This window comes from Nycticebus coucang, chromosome X (genome assembly GCF_027406575.1).
Source record: "Nycticebus coucang isolate mNycCou1 chromosome X, mNycCou1.pri, whole genome shotgun sequence".
Taxonomy (NCBI): Eukaryota; Metazoa; Chordata; class Mammalia; order Primates; family Lorisidae; genus Nycticebus; species Nycticebus coucang.
In genome coordinates this window covers 56,314,238-56,338,505 of record NC_069804.1, presented here as the reverse complement: position 1 = coordinate 56,338,505, position 24,268 = coordinate 56,314,238, and the positions used below count along the sequence as shown (strand labels likewise).

Here is a 24,268-nt window from a genome sequence, read left to right as displayed (position 1 = left end):
CCACAATTTATTGATCCATTCGTGGATCAATGGGCACTTGGGCTTTTTCCATGACTTAGCAATTATGAATAGGGCTGCAATAAATATTCTGATACAAATATCTTTGTTATGGTGTGATTTTTGGTCTTCTGGGTATATGCCCAGAAGGGGGATTACAGGATTGAATGGCAGATCTATTTTTAGATCTCTAAGTGTTCTCCATATCTCTTTCCAAAAGGAATGTATTAATTTGCATTCCCATCAGCAGTGCAAAAGTGTTCCCTTTTCTCCACATCCACGCCAACATCTCTGGTCTTGGGATTTTGTGATATAAGCTAGTCTCACTGGAGTTAGATGATATCTCAAAGTAGTTTTGATTTGCATTTCTCTGATGATTAAAGATGATGAGCATTTTTTCATATGTCTGAAGGTTAGTTCTGTCCCTTCCTGCCTCAGAATTGGTCCTAAGTATTATGTCAGTGAGATTCAATAAAAGGTTCTTCTGGAGATGTCAGTTGTCAATTTTGATGCCCATGGTCTCACCTAAATTTTGGGCTTAGACAATCTGGAAGCTTGAGAGACATACCAGTAGTGATCATGGGGAAAAAGGGACAGAGGGTAACAGGTTTTGAGGAACTAAGAATTTGCATAAATGCCAGGAGAGAAATCTCTTAGAACAAGCTGTATTTTCTCAGATATCGTCCAACTGGTTTGATAGTCCCTAAGAATTCTGACAATGAGGAGATGGTCGTGTTTTGAGAGTGTTTCTGAAGACTCAAATGGAGTGAATAGCTGTTCCACAGATTATCAGGTTCTGATAATTCATCCCATTTGTTTTTGGCTTACATGGTGTCAGATGGTTTTCTCTGATGATTCAGAATAAGCTAGTCTGTCTCCTAATAGACTTTTTGCTCTCTTTGGGGTTCATATACTTGAGCATCTGGCAATGTGCTAAACTTATTATTTCTCTACTTGTTTTTTTGTTCCCCCTGAAGGGAGTTTGTGGCATCGCAGAAATCGTGAAGATGAAGCAAAAGATGATGATCTTCCAACATCATTAAGATCTCAATTGTAGCCCTTGGAAGCTTAGAAGGAGAACTTACATTTAGAATTCTACTAAAAAACTCTCAAAACTTCAATACAGGCTAGACTAAATGATTTCAGAACAAACATGAGCACCACCAAAAAAGATCCTCCAATTCTTTATACCAATACATTTTTCCTGGACTCAGCCAGGTCTCCTTAGAGGTTTACATTTTCTCATTGGCCAAAGATTCTTGTTCCGAGTTGTCTTGTTCAGTTCTCCTTCTCCTTGTGCATCTTGAGCAACTATAGTATTTACTGGGATAAGCTCTGTATGAATGGCCTGGGATCTAGGAAGTATTCAAGAGAGGTCACCACTTGAGGGAGTTTGGAAATGGTTTTCTCTGGAAAAGAAACTGTTGATTCTAAGGAATGAAAGACTCTCAGGGAAATGAAGAGAAGGGGCAGGACAGCCAGGCTTGGTTGTGGTGTTCCCCAATCGCTGCCAACTGCAACTGCAACTTCAGATTTCTTCTAGTTGGTTTACTAAAATAAGAAGTAGATCCTGGGGGCTTGTCCACTAGCCTGTTAAAATGACCATGTGAAATCTTTTCTTGTAAATGTGCTAACCGCTCTCTGCAGACCTTTCGTGTTTTTCCATGTGTGTGTGTGTGTGTCTTTGTACGTGTCAGGTGGTGCTCTGGTGGCTGGGTGGGCCCATTGGTTGGAACTCACCCCTCATGGCAACCATACAGACTCCCCTCCTACTGCCTTGATCCTAGCCTGCATGCCTCCATGGAGCATTTGCCTGCATTCTCGCTGAATTTTTAACTGTTTTGCTGCTGTGCTGCAGTATAGATTATGTATAGAGACAAAGATGTTTGTGTGTGTATGTATATATGTATACACACACAAATATATATATATATATATATATATTTTCTTTTTTTTTAAGAACTGAAAATACAACTCGACCTCTAAGTGACCCTATAATTTATTGGGCTAACCCAGGAATCCCTTCCCACCCCCATTACCTTACACACACATACTCCTCTACCAACTGCCCTAATTCTTGGTGGAGCATCTAATCTTTTGGTGCATTTTCAGCGTCTTAAGAGGTGGCTGGGATACACTAATAGCCCAGCTGATTCCGACACCCCCTTAAAATTCTGAGCCAGGCCATGAAAAGGGGAACAAAAACACCAATGCCCTAGAGAAGGGGGCTAAGCTGGCATGCTGCCTTTTTGCTCTATTTGTCCAAGACTCTACTTCAGCAACTGCCCTGACCTGTGCTATTTCCTTTCCCCAATAAAAAGACTATATGGAGCAACCAGGCCTTGAGCTCTGTGACTTAGACGCCTGAAGTAGCACCTGCCTGACAATCAAGTCATAGCCTAGGCCCTTCCCCACAAGCTCCATCTTGACCTGCACCTTCAGAACAGGTTGTTGGGTCATTCCCCAAATCACCTTTAAATCTCCCATCTTGCCCCATTTCCTGAGTACAAAGGGGTATCCAGAGTGACCAAAAAAATATGGGCCTGGAGAAATAGAAGATGAAAGTCTCTGCTTCCTTTGTGGTTCTTCCAAATTTCTCATGAAAATAAACTAGGCCTAAAATGCTCCAAATCATAATTCACATTTTTTAAATGTCTACTCCCAGTCTGGTAAATTTAATCAAACTCTACTGTCCAGAGAGATTCTCTCTGGTTTGCCCTGCATCCCCACTCCACCTTCAAAATTCATACCTTTGGATAATTGTCCCTTCCCGCTTGTCAAGAGAAAACTGGCCTCTCCCCACTTCTCAGACAAATTTAGCATGCTCTGTTACCTGACTCAGTCCAATGGCTGGTTCACTGAGGTGCACAATCCAAACTTCAAGCACTGGTTCTCAAATCTGGAACTCCACCAGCCCAAACCACTTAAACCAGCCACCTGTGTTCCACCTCTACAGGGGTGAGGAGAAAAATACTAATAAGGGGATAGTCCCCAGATGTCTGATTGTTGTGCCAAACAAACAAAAAAGTCCTAGTTCTACAACTAGAAAAGAAAGTCAATGGAAAAATATGACAGAATTTAAAACTTATGTATGCATTCAAATGTCTTAACTTATTGTATGTGAGTGGGGAGTGTCATGTTGCTGTATTTTTGGCTTTCTCTGCATCACCCTTTCTTCCAAGGAGGAAGTATTAGATCAGTTGGCAAAGTCACCATTGCCAACTGTCTTGGCTTCTCCATGGTTGTATGCATTAATGCCTGCACACTCGACAGAGATGGGACCAAGTTGCATTTTCCTCAGAAGAGCCTTTTACACAAGGGAAATTTTCTAAATGAGAAAATTTAAAGAAATAGAAGGAAGTCTTGGGAAAGGGTAGCTTTACCTTGGCTGTGTCTTGTAATTATTTATATCACTGATGATAGTAAACTGTAATAGGACTCCATCTCTTGTGCTTACTTTGCTGCAGTGCTATAGGTCTATCCAGGGGTCCTCAAACTACGGCCCACGGGCCACATGTGGCGGTGTGATTGCATTTGTTCCTGTTTTGTTTTTCTACTTCAAAATAAGATATGTGCAGTGTGCATAGGAATTTGTTCATAGTATTTTTTTTAAACTATAGTCCGGCCCTCCAACGGTCTGAGGGACAATGAACTGGCCCCCTGTTTAAAAAGTTTGAGGACCCCTGTATAATATTGCTGTTGCTCTGTTGTACCATTTGGATCCCTTCCACTCACCTTGTCCTACAAACCTGAGTCAGGATAATATTGAATGAAACCACAAGGTTTGGGGGTTAGAGTCAGCTCATGGAGCAGAGTTGATATACAGATGGCAAGGCCCAGGTGCAGATGTGGCTTGCTAAATTGCTCAGTTACCTCCTAAACTGCTATGTTATCAATAGCTTCCCAAAAAGGAAGATAACTTGCCAAGCAACTGTTCTTGCATGTGCTCATTTGGAAACAAAGCAAGAAGTAATCCCTCCTCTCAAGGGAGTTGCCTTAGCCCCTGGGAGAATAATCTCCATTCAGGACTTCAATGTTAACTACTTTTAGTACTGAAATTGCTTGGGTGGTAGGACCAGACACCAAGTATCCATCTCAGTTATGTTCAGGTGCCATTAAGGGCCAAAGCTCTGGGGTTTGGTTGCATCTTTGGTAGCAGTTTCTGAGGAATCAATTGAATGAGCAATTCCTGGCCAGAACAGTGGGAAAGGAAAAAGCCAATAGATTTCAAATGCCACCAAATTGCTTCTGGTGTCGATACAAAAGCAGTTCAACAGCTATTAGTCCCCTCTTCCACAAAGGCCTTGCACAATGTCCAATGGGGCGGGGGGAAGAGTAAAAACGAGATTTCAACTTAATAAGTTTGGCCAGAAGAAACCACTGGGGTCAACAACATCTTCCTTCAGAACACAAATGGGATAATTTTACTTTCACAAGAGGCAGAAACTAATACCAAAGCAACCAAACCCATTAGCACCATGCCATCCTATAAGAGACCTTGATTGGCTATATGATTTGTGGAATTGCATTTGTCTATCTGTCTGCCAATCTGTAATCCACTATTTTCTGTTCTGTGATTTTTGTTTCCTCAGAGGCCCCTGCAAATAAGCAGCAGGACCAGGGGCTGGTTGGGGGAGGAACCTGAACTAGGGTAATAGGAAAAGCAGGAAGAAAAGGTCCACAAAGTGTGCCTATTCCTCTTCCCCCTAAAATGGAACACCAGTCCTCAAAATTAACAAAGTATTGCTTCTTAAAATATTTTAATAAATGGATAAACATAATCAATACCATTGTCTTATCATTTACTTCAGCATGGGAGCAGCTGAATGGTTACCAAGATGGAGGAGGTGAGCTTGGGTGGTCCTCCAAGCTTTAAACAAGCAATGCAGATTGGGATAGCAGGGGAGGGAAGACAGCAGCACAAGCCAAGAACCTCCAGCAGGGTTGATAATAAGACTAAAAAGGTTGCCACAAAGTGTTCTAAATCCTAGCTGCAAGTCAGGATGATCCTGTGGGGAAATGCCTGACACTGTGATTGTTCTATATGCCAATTCTCTGTAGGATATAGATCTCAAGGAAATGACTTAGCTACTGGGGATATGAAGTGGGATGAAGGGGTGCAGCCCAAATTGCTAAGTGGGATGCACAAAGCACCTTGAGAAATCTTTTGACAATACAATCTGCTCTCCCAATACATACATCACACATTCTCTCCATCAGAAGAGTATGAAATGGGAAGAGATATCTGTTTAGATGCAAAAATTGCTTAGGCTGGGCATCAAAAATGTTAATTTCTGCCATATTAGCAGTCATCCCAGGAGAGCCAGTTTTCATTCATGTTTAATAGGCAGGCAACTGAGACCATACTAAACCAGGATCCTAAAACATGCTACACTAGAGAACTCAGGTCTTCTAAAATCCTTGACTTTCTAATACTAAAAAGCGTCTTTATTTAGAGCTAAAATATGTTTTGGCACAGTAACTGAGATAACGCCAGAAAGGCTATGTTAACCACTGTGATAAAAATGTGTCAAATGGTTTATGAAGCGAGTGTATGATGCCCCATGATCATATCAATGTATACAGTTATGATTTAATAAAAAAAAAATAAAATATTTGTGACCTTCAGGACCACATTTCAGTCTACTCTCATAAAAACTAGGAGAAAAAAAATATCCAGTGTACTCAATACTACTATGAAATCAATATATAATCACCTACATATTCATATGAATGGTAAAACATAACTATAGTCCAGAAAGTAGAAGGGAAGAGGATGGGGGGGGAGCTGGGAGGAGGGAGGATATTTAGGAGGATCTCACCTAATGTGCATGATGCAGTGGTACATTTCAAAACTACTAAAAAAAGAGTATAATTGTGATGGGTATGTTACTTAGTTCAATGTAAGCATTTCACATTGTATATCAAATCAGTACACTAAACCCCATAAATGCATCAATGTACACAGTTATGATTTAATAAAAACAAAAACAAAGAAAAACTACATTCTTAGGCTTTATCAGGGGAAATAGCTCTGTTGTTGAGGAGGCACCACCAAGGTGGGCCCTGTAAGCCACGTGAATTAATTTGAACTGCATCCCATAGGCTAGTGAAGCACCATCTTTTTTTAGAATTGAAATTTTTAACTCTATTTAAGTATCATACAAAAAATTGCCCTTTTCTTTTGGTGTAGAGTTCAGTGAATTTTAACACATATAGAGATTCACATAACTACCACCATCAGGATACAGAACAGTTTCCACTGCCCCATACATCTCCTTCATAATATTTCTTAATAGTCATGCCTAAGCTACCTCTAACCACTAATCTATTTTCAACATTATAGATTTGTCCTTTCAAGAATGTCATATAATATGTAACCTTTGAGATAGGTTTAATTCAGTGTAATGTATTTCATATTCTTTCACACTATCATGTGAATCAATAGTGTTCCATCATGTGGATCCACCAGTTTCTTTATCCATACACCCATGGAAGGACCTCTAAGGTGGTTTCCAATTTCTTTGATCCATAGATTATTTATAAACATGTCATTTCTAAGTATTCAGAGATTTTACTATAATTTGTTATTGATTACTAATTTAAGTCCATTGTGGTCAAAGAACACACTCTGTGTGATTTCTATTCTTTTTCATTGGTTAAGACTTATTTTATGACTTAGGATATAGTCTATCTTGGCATATGTCCCATGTGCACTTAAGAATGTATATTCTGCTGTTGTTTGGTGGAATGTTGTCACTTGGATTCAGTTGGCTAATGTTCATCTCTTCAATGTCCTTTATGATTTTCCATCTGCTACCTCCCATCAATTGCTAAAACTGTAGATTGGTTCATTTCTTCTTTCAGTTTTATCAATTTTGCTTCTCATTTTTTGACCTCTTATTAGAAACAAACATTTATTAATTATGTCTTCTTGGTGAATTGACACTTTTACCAATATATAATGTCCTTCTTTATTCCTGACAATATTATTTTGCTCCAAAGTCAACTTTTTCTGATGTTCATGTAGCCACACCAGCCTTCTTTTGATTAGATTTCAATGGCTATCTGTTTTTAGTCTTCTACTTTTAACCTATCTATATCATCATATTTGGAGTTTCTGTAGGCAACATATGGTCGAGTCATGCTTTATGTTTTTAAATCCATTCTGACAATATTTGTCTTTCATTGGCATGTTTAGATCATTTAATGTAATTACCAATGAGATTGGATTTAGGTCTGCCATTTTATTAGTAATTTTCTGTTTGGTCTCTGTTTTTTACTTCTCTGTTCTCTTTTTCTTGTCTCCAGATGATTTTTTTTTTTTAGTAACCCACTTTAATTTATCTATTGTGGTTCTGATAATACTTTCCATAATTGTTTTAGTCGTTGCTCTAGGGATTAAAATATATACTTCACAGTCTACATAGAATCTTTTAATATTCAATAATATTTCTATTTATCTAATTTATTGACCCTTTTATCATCTCTCTTTTTCTATTGCGTCTACTCAGTGAGTTTTTTTTTAATTATCATATTTTCCAGTTCTAAAATTTCCATTTGATTCTTCTTTATATCTTCTATTTATCTGATGGGACTTCATATTTTATCACTTGTTCCAAAGTGTTTGCAATTATTCTTTGAGTTTTTTATGGTAGCTGGCTTAAAATCTTTGTCACATAATTCCAACACCTGTATCATCTTGTCATTCATGGCTATGGCCTTTTGCCATGCAAGTTGAGATGGCTGTGGTTCTTCATATGCCTAGTCATTCTGGAGTATATCCTGGACATTTTGAATGTGACATTGTAAGATTGTAGGTGTTGTTTAAGTTCTATGGAAAACATTGATATTTCTTGCTTTAGCAGTCAATATAATTATGTTCAGGCCACAAGTTCTCATCTGTCTTCTGGGAGCTGAGGGTCCAAAGTGAGTTCAATTTTCAAAGCCTTTGTAGTGGTATTCAAATCAGTCTGGTATATGTGTGTCACTAAGTGATGAGCCTGGAATCCAGATAATGTCTATTACTTCAGTTCTTAAATTAATTGGTATGCTAATTAGGATTTGATCAACCTATGTACAGGTTCAACACATGTAAGCATTGAGGGTACACAGACAGAAGCACATAAGAAACCTTTCTGGGTCACTTTCCTGAGTTCCTACCTCTCCACATTCCCCCCCTATCTCTCAGTTTGTGATGTTTCATTTTCGGTCCTCTAGTCAAAAATTCTTCACATCTACAATTGTGCCACATCTGGAGATAAGCAGTGGGAGTATAGGGAGATAAAGAGCAAGAATGTGTGGCTCTGCTTTCTTGGGGCCAAAGCTCCATCAAATAGAAATTATGGGTCTCCCCGCCTCCAAGAGTATTAGTTCCTGAAGGCTCCCATTGCTATCACTGTTGCTAACACTGCATGACTACCTGGGAGTTAGGATGGGAGAGAAGAGGGGAAAAAATAGGAATTTTCCTTGCTGAGCTCTAGGAATTCCCTCCCAAACTTCTCAAGCTAGAACTCCGAAGCTTCTCTTGGAGTTTTCTATCTGTATCACAGTGCTCACTTTCAGGTTTCCGACTAAATTAAGTTTGGTCTGGGAAATCCCAGAAGAAAAAAGAATGTGGGAAACTCACCACCAGGTTGTTGCTTCTTCAAATTCGGGTGCTTTTCTCCAATCTGCTTGCTGCCACTTACTTTTCAAATAGCTGCCATGTATTCTACCCAGGTTTCACGATTGTGTTCAACGGGAGACAAAGGGTGGCAAATTCTTAATCATCTTACTCAGAACTATAATCCTAAAGTTGAATTTTTTTTTTTTATTAAGACAGAGTCTCACTATGTCACTCTTGGTAGAGTGCCGTGGCATCATAGCTCACAGCAACCTCAAACTCTTGGGCTCAAGTGATTCTCTTGCCTTCGCCTCCCAAGTAGCTAGGACTAGAAGTGCCTGCCACAATGACCAGCTATTTTTTGTTTGTTTGTTTTAGCAGGCCCAGGCTGGGTTTGAACCCCTCAGCCCTGGTGCATGTGGCCGGCACCCCACCCACTGAGCTACGGGTGCCACCTCCTAAAATTGAATTTTAATGAAATAATTCTAGTAGTTATATGGAAAGTGAATTTGAAGGGAACAAGACTAAAGATAGCAATCCAGGCAGTAAATGAGAACTCAAACCTGGGAAGTGATAGAAGAGAATATGCTGAGAATGTCAATTCAAGAAAATTTGGAGAAATAAAATTGGCAAAATTTTATGAGGTCACACTCTTAGCCATAACTAAAACATGTAAGTCTAAGACATGAGTGGCCAATGGTTAGGGATGAAAGGTTAAAAATAAAATCAGTATGATGTAACAATTGATTGTTAGGAAGGGAAAAGAGTCTAGATGAATCCTTGAGTATCTGGTTTGGGTGACTAGGTAGATGGAAGGTGATTGAGATAGAGGAGATATTAGAGTATAAAAATTTAGCTTTGGATATGTTCAGTTTGAGGTAACTGTGCAACATTCAGATGAAAATAGCCAACAGAGTAGAAATACGAATTGCGGGTTTGGGCTGAAGACTAACTCTCTAAAGTTAATGGCTTGGTAGTAGTTGAAGTTATAAGAGTAGCTGAGATCACCCAAGGAAGGCCAAAGCTAGAAACTAAGGGAACATCAAATTTTGAGGGGCAGACAGTAGAAAAATAGCTTACAAAGAAGATAGAAAAAGTTAGTTAAAAGATGAGAAAATCAGAAAAATCCAGTAGCCCAGAAACCAAGAGAGTACAAAGTTTGAAGAAAGACTAAAAAGATACCAGGGTCAAAGGAGCAAAAGGAGTCCAGCAAAACAAAGCTAAAAGCATCTGCTGGATTTGTCAACTAGAAAATTATCAATGGCTTCAGCAAAGGCTTCAATGATGTGCTATAAGGCAAAAGCTTGATTACAATGGGGCAAAAACTGAATGGAACATGAGTAAGTAGAAACCCTGAGTCACTATACTTTTTAAAGAAGTTTAGTAAGGAGAGATGAACTAGACAGCAGATAGGAGGGGGATGCAGACAGTGTTTTATTTTGTTTTGTTTTTCATTCAATGTGGGTGTGGCAAGAGAGACTTAAGCATGTTTTTAAACTAGAAGAAAATACTAGAAAAAAAGAAGAGAATGAAAGCACAGGAAAAGATGGCAGTAAAAAGCAGGAAGAGGGCTAAGAAGAGTAAGGAAAATTGATGGATCAAAATCTAAAGGTAGATGAATTACCCTGGATAGGAGGTGGGTCAGTCCATTCTCTGAGACAGAAAATAAAGATACTTGACATAGGTGAAAATATAAATATGTTTGTAGGGAAATACAAATCAAAATCACAATAAGATACCACTTCACACCTACTAGGATGGCTATAATCAAAAAGACAGATAAAAACAAGTGTTGCAGAGGATGTGGAGAAATTAGAACCCTCAAACACTGCCTATGGGAATGTAAAATGGTACAGCCACTTAGAACAATCTGGCAATTAATCAAATGGCTAAACATAAAGTTATCATACGATCCAGCAATTCCACTCTTAAGTACATACCTGAGAGAAATGAAAACAGATGTCTACACAAACACACATGAATGTTCATAGCAGAATTATTCCCAATAGCCAAAAAGTAGAATTAACCAAAATTTCTACCAACTGGTGACTGGATAAACAAATGATGTCCATACAATGGAAAATTATTCAACAATAAAAGAAAATGAAGTACTGGTACCTATGACAACACAGATGATCCTTGGAAACATTATGCTAGGTGAAAAAAGCCAGACAAAGCAACACATTGTATGATTTAATTTATATGAAACGTCTGGAATAGGCAAAGCTATAGAGATAGAAAGTAAATTGGTGGTTGCCTAGGGCTCACAGAGGTAGGAGGGATGGGGGCTAACTGCTAATGGATTTGGGGTTTCTTTTTTAAGGTGATGAAAATCTTCCAAATTTGATTATGGTGATGGTTGCACAACTCTGTGAATCTACTAAAAACAATTAAATTATACAATTTAAATGGGTGAATTGTATAGTATGTTAATTATATCTCAATAAACTGTTAAAAATACATAAGGTTACAAGGAAAGCCAAGTTATAATGAACTAGAGCCATCAAAATATAAAAACAAATTCTTGATAAATATATAGATGTACTTCACAAGGCTCTAAATAACAAAATCCAGTTCAAATAGCTCTCTTAATTTAGAAGTAATGATGAATGTAAAATAAATTTTGAGGCATTTGCGATGACAACAAAAATGACTGATGGTTTAATTAGCACCTCTAAAGAACAGGGCTAGACAAAAAGGAGAAAATAATACAACTAGTTAATTTTTTTCCCTTGATGTGAAGTTCCAAAATTTAAAAATGGATGCAAGACATTCTTTTTTAGTGAGCCTGGAGATTTTTCAAAATGGCTTCTAGCCCAGTCCTTTTAGCACATTTACACAAAGTTGGCTATGCCAGCAGAAGCACTGTCAAGCAGCTTGAACCTCTCCGGTTGTACCCTTTAGTAATTTTGCAACATAGTGTAATGGAGCAGGAAGGATCCTAATGATGTCTGGTCTCTAAGTCAAAACAAGCTGGGAGGGGGAACCAGAAAGGCATTTTCCCATAACTTCTTCATTGACTGTCCCTTCCACCAGATGTCTAAATATAGGACGGATACTCAAAATATTTGACAAGTGTGAATATAAGCCCCTAAGCCAACCAGGGCAGTTGCCAGCCACTATACTAGATAGAGTGAAATCCTGAAGGTCTCCTGCTGTATCAGGCATTATTTGAGAGGTGGGTTTGAGGCAGTGGCACAGAGGATGTTCAACTCCTCTGCTAACAAACTTAAATAAACTGTCCCAGTACAAATCCCCCCAAATTAGGATAGAGAGAGAGAACAGAACCTCTTAAGGCTGTATGAATTAAAGATCATGCAAGTAGTTGATGCTTGCATTATGGAACACCTTGCTGATTTCACAAATAGAAATTTCTTCTCTTGGCAGAAGATAAGGACCAAAAATGATTTTAACATACTACTTACAACATTTTTTTCAAAATTAGGCTCAAGAAAGCTACCTAACTATCAAAGTAGGGCTACATTTGAGTTAAAATCTGGATCCCAACCTTTTCAACACCTAGAAGAAGCAAGAAAGCAAGCAACCTGAAATTAGGACCAAAGGGTTTTAACCTACACCACTAGTTGCATGAGCTGTGAACAGACAGGCCTGCTATCAGGGAGGGGGCTTTCTCCTTGGACTGGGCACCACTGCCCAGAATACTCCTTCTACACACCCATCTATTAGTTCATACATGGCTCAATTCCTCTTCCCATGAGGAGAAAGCATCCAAACAGAAGAAATCGGATAAGCCAGACGCTGAAGCACAGCCTTTACAAGGAAGAAAAAAAAAATTCCTGGGCAATTCATGGAGCTCCTGAGCAATAAAAGGGAAGGGAAGCCATTTTAACAACCATTAATTTTTTTATTAAATTTCTAGTCAAATATGACAATATATGTTTTCTTTTTCATTATAAAATAATTAAATATTTACAACATTACCATTTTTGGAAAACACAAAAAAAGTGGAAAAATGAAGAAAAGTGACCAAAAGACAACTTCAAGCACAGAATAAATATAGCTTATTAACATGCCTGCCTGGCCCTGTGGCTGCTGCCAGAGTGCCAGGCCCTCAGCCGCATAATTAGCAGTTCAACATTTCCTCCAGCTTCAACATGTCCAGGGGGGGTATTTTGGCAACTTCAAAGAAGACTCTGTAAAAGGAAGGGGGTCTGCTCAGTGTAAAATAGGCCAAAGTCAAACAGTCTGCATAAAATAAGCAGGACACAGAGCCCTTAGTTCCCTATCTTGCTTTAACCCTAGAGTAGAAAGGAAGGTAAAAGTTGTCTGAATCCTTTTCTCTCAAGTAGACTAGTCTGCGCCTGGTGTTTTAATGCTTCCCCATAAATGAGCACAAACCCAACTTTAGCCAAGGCGTGGTACTTACTGGTGAGAATACTTGAAATGTACAGTCTTCAGCCTATGACAAGAACAGAAAGTCAGCAGGAGATTCAGCCGCATAACCAACGGGTGAAGCTCAGAGGTCTTGTAGCCACTGTAATACTCCAGGATAGGAGCCTGGAGGAAGAAACATGACAGTGATTTCTACTACAGGAAGCATACTCTTCCTCCATTTCTGCTATCTCAATCCAAACTTCCCACCCATGGTTAGACAGGGATAATAGTTAAAATTTTTCAAAGACTCATATGGTACAGACAATGACCAATCAGTATAGGGTACTATCAAGAAAAATAGGTTGTAGCCATAAACTTCTGTGATGGCTATATCCATACATACCAGTTAGATATTAGCCCTGGTCACAGTGTTCATCTAAGTTGAAATCCACCAAAATCCTAAGGAACGGGACCAATTTTGTAATTTACTCACTCTCAGGTTCACAGCCAATGGCCAGGCAACAAACTAAGTCCCAACTCAGGCCAACATCAGCCAACAGGAACTTAGGACTATTCCTCCTCTCTGGCTCTAACAGCTACCATTCTATACATTGATTTTCACACTGAACTTTAAGAATGCCTATTATGTGGCAGAAGCAGTATATCAGTGTTTATGAGCAAAGATTCTGGAGGCAAACTGCTTCAGTTCAAATTCTAGTTTCACTAACAGCATGGCCTTGAGCCAGTTATTTAACCTCTTAGGGCCTCAGTTTCTCAATCTGCCAAAAGGGGATTATTACAGTAATTACATCACAGGATTAAGACAGTGTGTGTGTATACATTGACTTCTACGATTAGAAGAGGTGTTCAATGTGACTTGCAGCCACCTTTTGTTATTGGTATATATTGAGTATTACAATTTAAATACAGATTTTTCCTTTCTTAAAATGTGCATACATTTTTGGCACCCTCTGTGCATATATAATCTCACATATATCAGAGTCTAACACATAGTAAATGCTAACTAGGATCAATATTGCCAAGATGTATGACAGATACTGGGTATACAAACATGAATGAGGCATTTGCTCTTAAGGAGTAGTCAAGTGGAGGAGGCAGACATGTAAACGTAGAGTTTCAAAATATGGTTAAGTGCCATGATTAAAGTGAACATGGAACACAGGAGCAACAGAGCAGCAGGACCCATGATCTCTAGCCAGGAGAGTCACAGAAAGCTTCACAGAGAAAGGCATGTCTGCAATGAGTGACAAAAAATCAAGTGGTAGCTCAAGAAGCAGAGAAAGAAAGTGAATTTACTCTCTAAGCCAGTGGTTTCTTAAAAATGTCTTAAATTATTTTCTCCCAACTCCTTTTTGTTCATGTGTGTTACCTGGAACCCCAAATATTCTTACCTTGAAGTAAGGGGGCTCAGAACTAATAAGCCCACAAACTTGGATCCCTTTACGTTTTACTGGCCCTGAGACACTTCCACAAGAAAACCAGGGCTCCTGCAAATACTGTTTAGAAACCACTAAGACAGGCAAAGGGCAGCCATTGGTGTGCTGAGAAGGGAACTAACATGGGAATAACACAATATATTAAGTGTGTGAAATAAAATTAAACAGCCCCACTGCCACTGTGTCATACCAGGTCCTCAATGCTTCACCTTGACTGCTGTAACAGCCTACTTGCTGGTATTCCCAACTTTATATTCTCTCTCATCTAATATACCTTCTATACCCCTATACCAGTACTATTTCTAAAACACCCAAACAGTATTATATCATTCCCCTGCCCAATAAACCTTCAATGATATAATGTAAAGTGGATCTCTCAGCGTGGAACATAAGATCCCTCACAATATGACCACAACCTACCCTCCTGGTCTCATGTCTTCCATGAACATTTCCTCTGCTCTATCTGTAGATGTTTTATTATGCCCCAAACACATCACACTCCTTCCTAAGTGTCCCTGTGCCTTTTTAATTATTTCTCTCTCTCTACCTACAATGTACAAATTCCAACTTATCTTTCAAGACCCAGCTCCAAAGTAACCTCCTCTTTAAAGCCTTCCTTATTTATAGGAAAGGCAGTATATACATAGAGGACCATGAAGCCAGACTACCTGAGTTCAGATTAGGGCTGACATTTAGCTGATACAAACTAGTTTAGCCACCAAGTGTTAAAACATCAAAAATATATCTATCCCAGGTGGCACACATTTTCTTACTCTAAATGTCACAAGTGTTCTCTGCAGGACCCACTGGACTTCTATAGGATCCGAGGGTCAAAGCCTGGATCGACATGGGACCTCCAGGACTTTAGCTCCAGAGCTATGTCCATACCCATTCTGATTATACAGTAGGTTTAGATTTTAAACAATACTCACAGTTCCCAAAGCCTAGCTCTGCATCTCATTAGATGCATAAACATGGGAAGTTATTTCTTATCTTTAAAGAGTAACAGTACTGATCTTGTAGGGCTGCTGTGAAGATTAAATGAGTTAATATGCAAAGTATTTAGATCACTATCTAAGCACTCAATAAATGCTAGTCATTATTGGTATTTTTTTTTATCACTATCACTACCATACATTGAATGCTTTCTCTGTTCCAAGAAATTTCAATATGACTTATACACATGCACATACTATTTAAGTGTTCTTTCCCAACACACAGAACTTCTCCCACCAGTAGTGGTTCCAGGATTGCTAGGTAGGAAGGGCTTAAGAGTTGTTGCAGGGGAGGAGACAAGATGGCTGACTGAAGCCAGCTTTCCACAGAGGCTCCCATCCAGTAGGAGAGTTAAAGGACAAAAATTCAGCAAGTAACCTGGTGAATTTGAGCTGCACTAAAAGAGAAGGTTGAAGAACACACGTCAACCCCGCTGAGGTGAGCTGCGACCACAAGGATACAAACAAAAGGTACAAAATCCATCACCAAGCGGACAGGAGTCCCCTCCCCATGAGAACGGCTCAGAGTGCACCACAAACAATTGGGCAGAATTCAAAGGTCCTCCACTACACTCCACGGGAGAGACCCTCTAAAAACTGGACCTACCTCCCCTACTAGGGTGCCACGGCATCCTCCTGCCAGGCATAAAACTGTATAAACTGTATATAGTCTCTACCTGGAATTCTAAGCTCCCAGTGCTCCCCTTTACTCACACTGAGATCTGGAGGCCAGTCCCAGTCAGCGGAGAGGGGACCGCACCGGAGTGGCAGTTCCCTGAGGCACTGTGAGACAGCCATCTTTTGGTGACAATACAGCCAGGCATAAAACTGTGTAAAGCTGTGTGTGTTCTCTGCCCGCAACACCAGGCTCCCAGCAATCCCTGCACACCCCTCTGCTCTCGCTCCAAGGTCTGGAGGCCTGTCTTCCAGGGGTCCAGACTCTTGGGCGATTGCTCGAGGGGTGTGGACAGTGCAGGGCTGCAGCCAGTCGGTGCAGACTCTGGGGTACGGGAGCGGAGAGAAGACGGTTGGCCAGAAGGGAGCTACACCGGAGCAGCGGTTGCCTGAGCCATAAAACAGCAGCCCTCTTTTGCTAGCAATACAGCTCACTACTGAATATTCTGAAGCCACACCCCCTGTCTCCCTGGGCAACCAGAGACTCTGAGTATAGGATTTGCCTGAGGCTACTCCAACTTGCAAACCGGGGAAACTCCCAGGGCAGGGCTGACCCAGAGGTCCACATTACTAAACCTAAGACACACCTGGCCCTCAGGGGATCGTCAGCCTACAGACAATACAAGAGCAAAGACAAGCTGATTTGGAACTCAATTCAGCTTCTCTTCTGCAGGGGAACCACAGAGTAGTTCTGTTCTGTCAGTAACATTAATCAGGGGCAAGACTGGACCTGAGTGAAAACCCCTCAACCTTTATCAAGGACCCAAGGTTGTCAGGCCTCACCTCCTCCTGCTAGAGAGAGGCAAAGCACAGTGCCCTGGCAGACTTCCTTCTGATTCAGACAGGTGAAAACTCCTGGAGTACCGATTCACTACAGGCAACTGGGTCAGCCAACTGCAGGGCTATCAGTGACTGGATGTGACAGCAGTGTAAGGTGGGGAAGGAGGCATCAACCTTCCCAGACTGATCTATTGGCTGGGTGGCTCCTCCTGACTCCACGCAGCACTGGAGCAAGCCACACCAGAGTAGTAACCAGACCCCCTGTGATCCAGTTCCCAGAGACCTCTTAAACTCTCTCACCCGAGACAGGTGCAGACTGAGACAATTGATTTGGACTTTTTGAACTGAACCAATCGCCTGAGGACAAATTAGGTGTTGCCCTGGGTGCATAGTGGTAGGAAGGTTTGATTTTTCTTTTCCAATTATTTGCCGGAGGGGAGTGGGGTGACTTAATTGCTGATATTTCTCCACAGCTCAGACTTCAATCCAGAGTATCTGTTTCACTAGGGTGGAACAGAAACCAGCTGAAAACAAGACAGAACCACTTAGCCCCACCACACCAGACAGGGCCCCAGTTTCTCAGGCCACAACACTGTACAGGCCCTTGACAAAGCCCCAGGGGGAAAAATCAGAGGGAGTAGAACAACCATGGGGCAGAATCAGTGGAAAAACCCTGGTAACATGAATAACCAGAATAGATCAACACCAGCAAGGAAAACTACGGCAGATGCAACTGAAGATCCCGTTCATAAATAACTGGCTGAGATGTCAGAAATCGAATTCAGAATTTGGACTGCAGACAAGATTAACACAGTGGAATTAGAAATTCGAGGAGAAATTCAAAAGTTGTCTCAAGAATTTAAAGACTAAACCACCAAAGACTTAGACACACTGAAGCAAGAATTTACACCCCTCAAAGACATGAAAAATACAGTAGAATCCCTCAGCAACAGAATGGACCAAGCAGAAGAAAGGATTTCTGACATCGAAGATAAAGCCTTTGAACGCTCCCAAACTCACAAAGAGGAAGAGAAATGGAGAGCAAAAACCGATCATTCTCTCAGAGAGCTCTGGGATAATTCGAAGAAGGCAAATATCCGAATCATAGGAGTTGCAGAAACAGATGAAGTGGCCTCGCTGGGCACAGAAGCCCTGCTGCATGAAATTATGAAAGAGAATTTTCCAGACATGCCTAGAGATTCTGAAATTCAGTTAGCGGACAGCTTCAGAACCCCAGGACGACTCAACCCCAATAAGACATCCCCAAGGCATATCATAATTAACTTCACTAAAGTTAATATGAAGGAGAAAATCCTCTAAGCTGCCAGGAGAAAGAAAACCATTACCCTCAAAGGGAAGAATATTAGAATGACTGCAGATCTCTCTGCTAAAACTTTTCAAGCCAGAAGAGGGTGGTCACTGACTTTTAATCTCCTAAAGCAAAATAACTTTCAACGCCGGATCTTGTATCCAGCTAAACTGAGTTTCATCTATGATGGAGAAATTAAATACTTTAATGACATTCATATGTTGAAGAAATTTCCATAACCAAACCAGCTCTTCAGGATATTCTCAGACCTATCCTCCATAATGACCAACCCAATCCTATACCAGAAAAGTAAACTCACTCAGAAACTTAGCATCAAACTCCAATTTCCAGACTGGCGAAAGAATTAAAAATGGCCACCGGACTTTTGAAAAACTCGATACCCAAAACTTCACCAGACTTATCAATATTCTCCATTAATGTGAACGGCTTAAACTGTCCTCTAAAGAGGCATAGGTTAGCTGACTGGATACAGAAACTCAAGCCAGATATCTGTTGCATACAAGAGTCACATACTAACTCAAAAGACAAATACAGACTCAGGGTGAAAGGATGGTCATCCATATTTCAGGCAAATGGTAATCAGAAAAAAGCAGGTGTTGCAATTTTATTTGCAGATACAATAGGCTTTAAACCAACAAAAGTAAGGAAGGACAAGAATGGTCACTTCATATTTGTTGAGGGTAACACTCAATATGATGAGATCTCAATTATTAATATCTATGCACCCAACCAGAATGCACCTCCATTTATAAGACAAACTCTAACAGACATGAGCAACTTGATTTCCTCCAGTTCCATAACAGTCGGAGATTTCAACACATCTTTGGCAGTGTTGGATCGATCCTCCAATAAGAAGCTGAGCAAAGGTATCTTAGATTTAAACCTAACCATCCAACATTTGGATTTAGCAGACATCTACAGAACATTTCATCCCAAAAAAACTGAATACACATACTTCTCATCAGCCCATGGAACTTACTCCAAAATTGATCACATCTTAGGTCACAAGTCTAACCTCATTAAATTTAAAGGAATAGAAATTATTCCATGCATCTTCTCAGACCACCATGGAATAAAACTTGAGCTGAGTAACATCAGGAATCTGCATACTCATACAAAAACATGGAAGCTAAATAACCTTACGCTGAATGATAGCTGGGTCAGAGATGAGATTAAGTAAGAAATCGCCAATTTTTTGGAACAAAACAACAATGAAGACACGAACTATCAGAACCTCTGGGACACGGCAAAGGCAGTCCTAAGAGGGAAATTTACAGCACTGCAAGCCTTCCTCAAGAGAACAGAAAGAGAGGAAGTTAACAACTTAATGGGACATCTCAAGCAACTGGAAAAGGAAGAACATTCCAACCCCAAACCCAGTAGAAGAAAAGAAATAACCAAAATTAGAGCAGAATTAAATGAAATTGAAAACAAAAGAATAATACAACAGATCAATAAATCAAAAAGCTGGTTTTTCGAAAAGATCAGTAAAATAGACAAACCTTTGGCCAACCTAATAAGGAAAAAAAGAGTAAAATCTCTAATCTCATCAATCAGAAACAACAAAGATGAAATAACAGAGTCCTCAGAAATCCAAAAAATCCTTAATGAATATTACAAGAAACTGTATTCACAGAAATAGGAAAATCTGAAGGAAATTGACCGATACTTAGAAGCACGTCAACTTCCAAGATTTAGCCAGAATCAAGTGGAAATACTGAACAGGCCCATATCAAGTTCGGAAATAGCATCAACCATACAAAACCTCCCTAAAAAGAGAAGCCCGGGACCAGATGGCTTCACGTCAGAATTCTACCAAACCTTTAAAGAGGAATTAGTACCTATATTACTCAACCTGTTCCAAAAGGTAGAAAAAGAAGGAAGACTACCCAACACGTTCTATGAAGCAAACATCACCCTGATCCCCAAACCAGGAAAAGACCCAACAAGAAAAGAAAATTATAAACCAATATCACTAATGAGTATAGGTGCAAAAATATTCAACAAGATTCTAACAAACAGAATCCAGCAACATATCAAACAAATTATACATCATAACCAAGTTGGTTTTATCCCAGGGTCTCAAGGCTGGTTCAATATACGTAAATCTATAAATGTAATCCAGCACATAAACAAATTAAAAAACAAAGACCATATGATTCTCTCGATCGATGCAGAAAAAGCTTTTGATAATATCCAGCATCCCTTCATGATCAGAACACTTAAGAAAATCGGTATAGAAGGGACATTTCTTAAACTGATAGAGACCATCTACAGCAAACCCACAGCCAATATCATATTGAATGGAGTTAAACCGGAATCGTTTCCACTCAGATCAGGACCCAGACAAGGCTGCCCATTGTCTCCATTGCTCTTTAACATTGTAATGGAAGTTTTAGCCACCGTAATTAGGGAAGAAAAGGCGATCAAGGATATCCATATAGGGTCAGAAGAGATCAAACTTTTGCTCCTCGCAGATGATATGATTGTATATCTGGAAAACACTAGGGACTCTACTACAAAACTCTTAGAAGTGATCAAGGAATACAGCAGCGTCTCAGGTTACAAAATCAACATTTATAAATCGGTAGCCTTTATATATACCAACAATAGTCAAGTTGAAAAAACAGTTAAGGACTCTATCCCATTCACAGTAGTGCCAAAGAAGATGAAATATTTGGGAATTTATCTAACAAAGGACGTGAAAGATCTCTATAAAGTGAACTATGAAACTCTAAGAAAAGAAATTGCTGAAAATATTAACAAATGGAAAAACATATCATGCTCATGGCTGGGAACAATCAAAATTGTTAAAATGTCCATACTACCCAAACCAATATATAATTTCAATGCAATCCCTATTAAAGCTCCACTGCTGTACTTTAAAGATCTTGAAAAAACAATACTTCATTTTATATGGAATCAGAAAAAACCTCGAATAGCCAAGACATTACTCAGAAATAAAAACAAAACAGGAGGAATTATGCTACCAGACCTCAGACTATACTACAAATCGATAGTGATCAAAACAGCATGGTATTGGCACAAAATCAAAGAAGTAGATGTCTGGAACAGAATAGAGAACCAAGAGATGAACCCAGCTACTTAACATTATTTAATCATTGACAAGCCAATTAAAAACATTCAGTGGGGAAAAGATTCCCTACTTAACAAATGGTGCTGGGTGAACTGGCTGGCAACCTGTAGAAGACTGAAACTGGACCCACACCTTTCACCGTTAACTAAGATAGACTCTCACTGGATCAAAGACTTAAACTTAAGACATGAAACTATAAAGATACTAGAGGAGAGTGGAGGGAAAACCCTTGAAGAAATCCGTCTGGGCAAGTATTTTATGAGGAGGACCCCCCGGGCAATTGAAGCAACTTCAAAAATACACTACTGGGACTTGATCAAACTAAAAAGCTTCTGCACAGCCAAGAACACAGTAAGTAAAGCAAGCAAACAGCCCTCAGAATGGGAGAAGATATTTGCAGGTTATGTCTCTGACAAAGGTTTAATAATCAGAATCCACAGAGAACTCAAACACATCAGCAAGAATAGAACAAGGGATCCCATCGCAGGCTGGGCAAGGGATTTGAAGAGAAACTTCTCTGAAGAAGACAGGCGTGCAGTCTTCAGACATATGAAAAAATGCTCATCATCTTTAATCATCAGAGAAATGCAAATCAAAACTACTTTGAGATATCATCTAACTCCAGGGAGACTAGCCTATATCAAAAAATCCCCAGACCAGAGATGTTGGGGCGGATGTGGAGAAAAGGGAACACTTCTGCACTGCTGGTGGGAATGCAAATTAATACATTCCTTTTGGAAAGAGATATGGAGAACACTTAGAGATCTAAAAATAGATCTGCCATTCAATCCTGTAATCCCTCTACAGGGCTTATACCCAGAAGACCAAAAATCACATCATAATAAAGATATTTGTACCAGAATGTTTATTGCAGCCCAATTCATAATTGCTAAGTCATGGAAGAAGCCCAAGTGCCCATCGATTCACGAATGGATTAATAAATTGTGGTACATGTACACTATGGAATATTACACAGCCTTAAAGAAAGATGGAGACTTTACCTCTTTCTTGTTTACATGGATGGAGCTGGAACATATTCTTCTTAGTAAAGTATCTCAAGAATGGAAGAAAAAGTACCCAATGTACTCAGCCCTACTATGAAACGAATTTAGGGTTTTCACATGAAAGCTGTAACCCAGTTACAACCTAAGAATAGGGGGAAGGGGGAAAGGGAGGGGAGGGAGGGTGGAGGTAGTTAGAGGGAAGGGGATTTGTGGGATTACACCAGCGGTGCATCTTACAAGGGTATATGTGAAACTTGGTAAACGGTCTGTGAAGCTAGTGAATGATGCCCCATGAATATATCGATGTACACAGCTATGATTTAATAAAAAAAAAAAAAGAAAAGAAAGAAAAAAAAAACAGAAAAAAAAAGGAAAAAAAAGAGTTGTTGGGCAGGGTGGCTATATTTGTGAGTAGACTCTACTTGGATTACATGTTACATATAGCAAAGAATTCAAAGGTCTCTGAAGTGGCTTCTATCTATATGTTCTCATAAAATTGACAGTGCATGAAATCTGAATTTTCTTTGTATTAGGGTAAGAGGCTTTGGGGGCCTTGCTCTTCAGAGGTGTGCACTACAGTTGTGCCTCTGAGTGCACATATATATACATAGATACTATTTCACTAGAGTATTTTCACTACTCTATTCTCTATGTCAATGCTTTTCAAACTCTGTTCCCTTAAGTTTCCTCAAGGGCCAACTTTGCTGAGGGGACTACAAAGGGCAGGAGGCGAATAAGTTTATTGATAACAAGTAGGCTCCCCCTACCCCTGTGACAACCAAAACAACTTCACAGTCTGATTTTGTAAACTTGGCTTTTAGGTAAGGTTTTCTTTTCTTTTTTTTTTTTGCGGGGGGGATAAAGAGTACTTTAAATATGAAAAAATGAAATAAAATAATAAAGTATTTTAAAACCATTGATGTAGAAACCCTTGCCTTTTTTTGTCCAGGTGTTAAAGAATTTATAACTGTGAGCATATGGCAGTTTTGTCCTTGAGAACATCCTATAGCCTGAATTTATACCTTTCCCCTGAGCCCACCCTATGCTTTTAAATCTCTATCCTCCCCCTGCCAGTGTTTACCCAATGTCCAAGCTTCTTCATGTAGAGGGCCAGGAGGAAGGAGCCAGCAGCTAGCTTGGAAGCCCTCTCCTGGATATAGTCATATTCCTGCAGGGTCAACTCACAGATGAAACGGGACAAGGTCAGCGTCTTCATGTTGGCATGAACACACTAAAAGCAGCATTAAGACCGGCTCAGAAAGCAATTCAGAAAACTGGCACCAAACAGAAGACTCCCTCACCAGTTATCTCAACCAAAGCCAATGGCTCTGTGCTTGAGTAATGTACCTCTCTCTTCCGACTATGACTCACCCTTAATCCCCCATCTGACTCTTTGGGGGGGATTCTGAAATGGGCAGTCAGATTTGTCATCTTTAGGGTTTTCAATCAAATTATAAAGTGTATTTATTGTACCTTCACACCTCTCCTTTCTGTATGAATCAACCTTTGAAAAGCCCAAGTTTTCCAACTGTGACTTTGCAACTGGTACTATGCTAGGAGGTGTTCTATACTCTAAAACAACCCTTTCCCTTTTCTCATTTAAACTTAAAATATATATGTGTGTGTGTGTGTATACATTATATGTATATACATAATCTACAACACACACAAAGAGAAAATTACATAATACACTTGTGAAATATAATGAAAATTATAAAATGACTTCCCTTGTAATCAATACTCAAGCGAAGAAAGAGAACATTCTCAGCAACCCCCAAAAACTTTCCATGTGCCCCTTTCTGATCAGAAAACCTTTTTCCCCCTCTGCTTCTCTGCCCACACCTCAAAACCTTATAGGCACACCGTGGAAATTTGCAACTTTCCCCCCCAACCCCTGCTACTTCATAAAGATTGCCAACCTTTAACCTAAAAGGTTGGATGGAAGGAGAAAACTCCCCTGCCCTGAGTTGTCCCTTTCCTATCACTTAGGCAG

General features: G+C 39.8%; 2 protein-coding genes across 2 annotated transcripts in view; one reads left to right on the top strand and one right to left on the bottom strand.

Annotated features, from left to right (window-relative positions):
* DGKK (diacylglycerol kinase kappa) overlaps positions 1-1,221 on the top strand; it is a 164,938-nt gene extending 163,717 nt beyond the window's left edge. The window contains exon 28 of the mRNA XM_053580723.1: positions 979-1,221. Within this exon, the coding sequence (XP_053436698.1) occupies positions 979-1,054 (76 nt within the window). The 3' untranslated portion in view covers positions 1,055-1,221. The remainder of the gene's footprint in view (positions 1-978) is intronic.
* An 11,249-nt stretch (positions 1,222-12,470) lies between these two features.
* The window catches only part of CCNB3 (cyclin B3), a 63,747-nt gene continuing 51,949 nt past the window's right edge, over positions 12,471-24,268 (bottom strand). The window contains exons 11-13 of the mRNA XM_053579775.1: positions 23,357-23,506; positions 12,990-13,120; positions 12,471-12,756 (exon numbers count right to left, since the gene is read on the bottom strand). Of these exons, the coding sequence (XP_053435750.1) occupies positions 12,687-12,756; positions 12,990-13,120; positions 23,357-23,506 (351 nt within the window). The 3' untranslated portion in view covers positions 12,471-12,686. The remainder of the gene's footprint in view (positions 12,757-12,989; positions 13,121-23,356; positions 23,507-24,268) is intronic.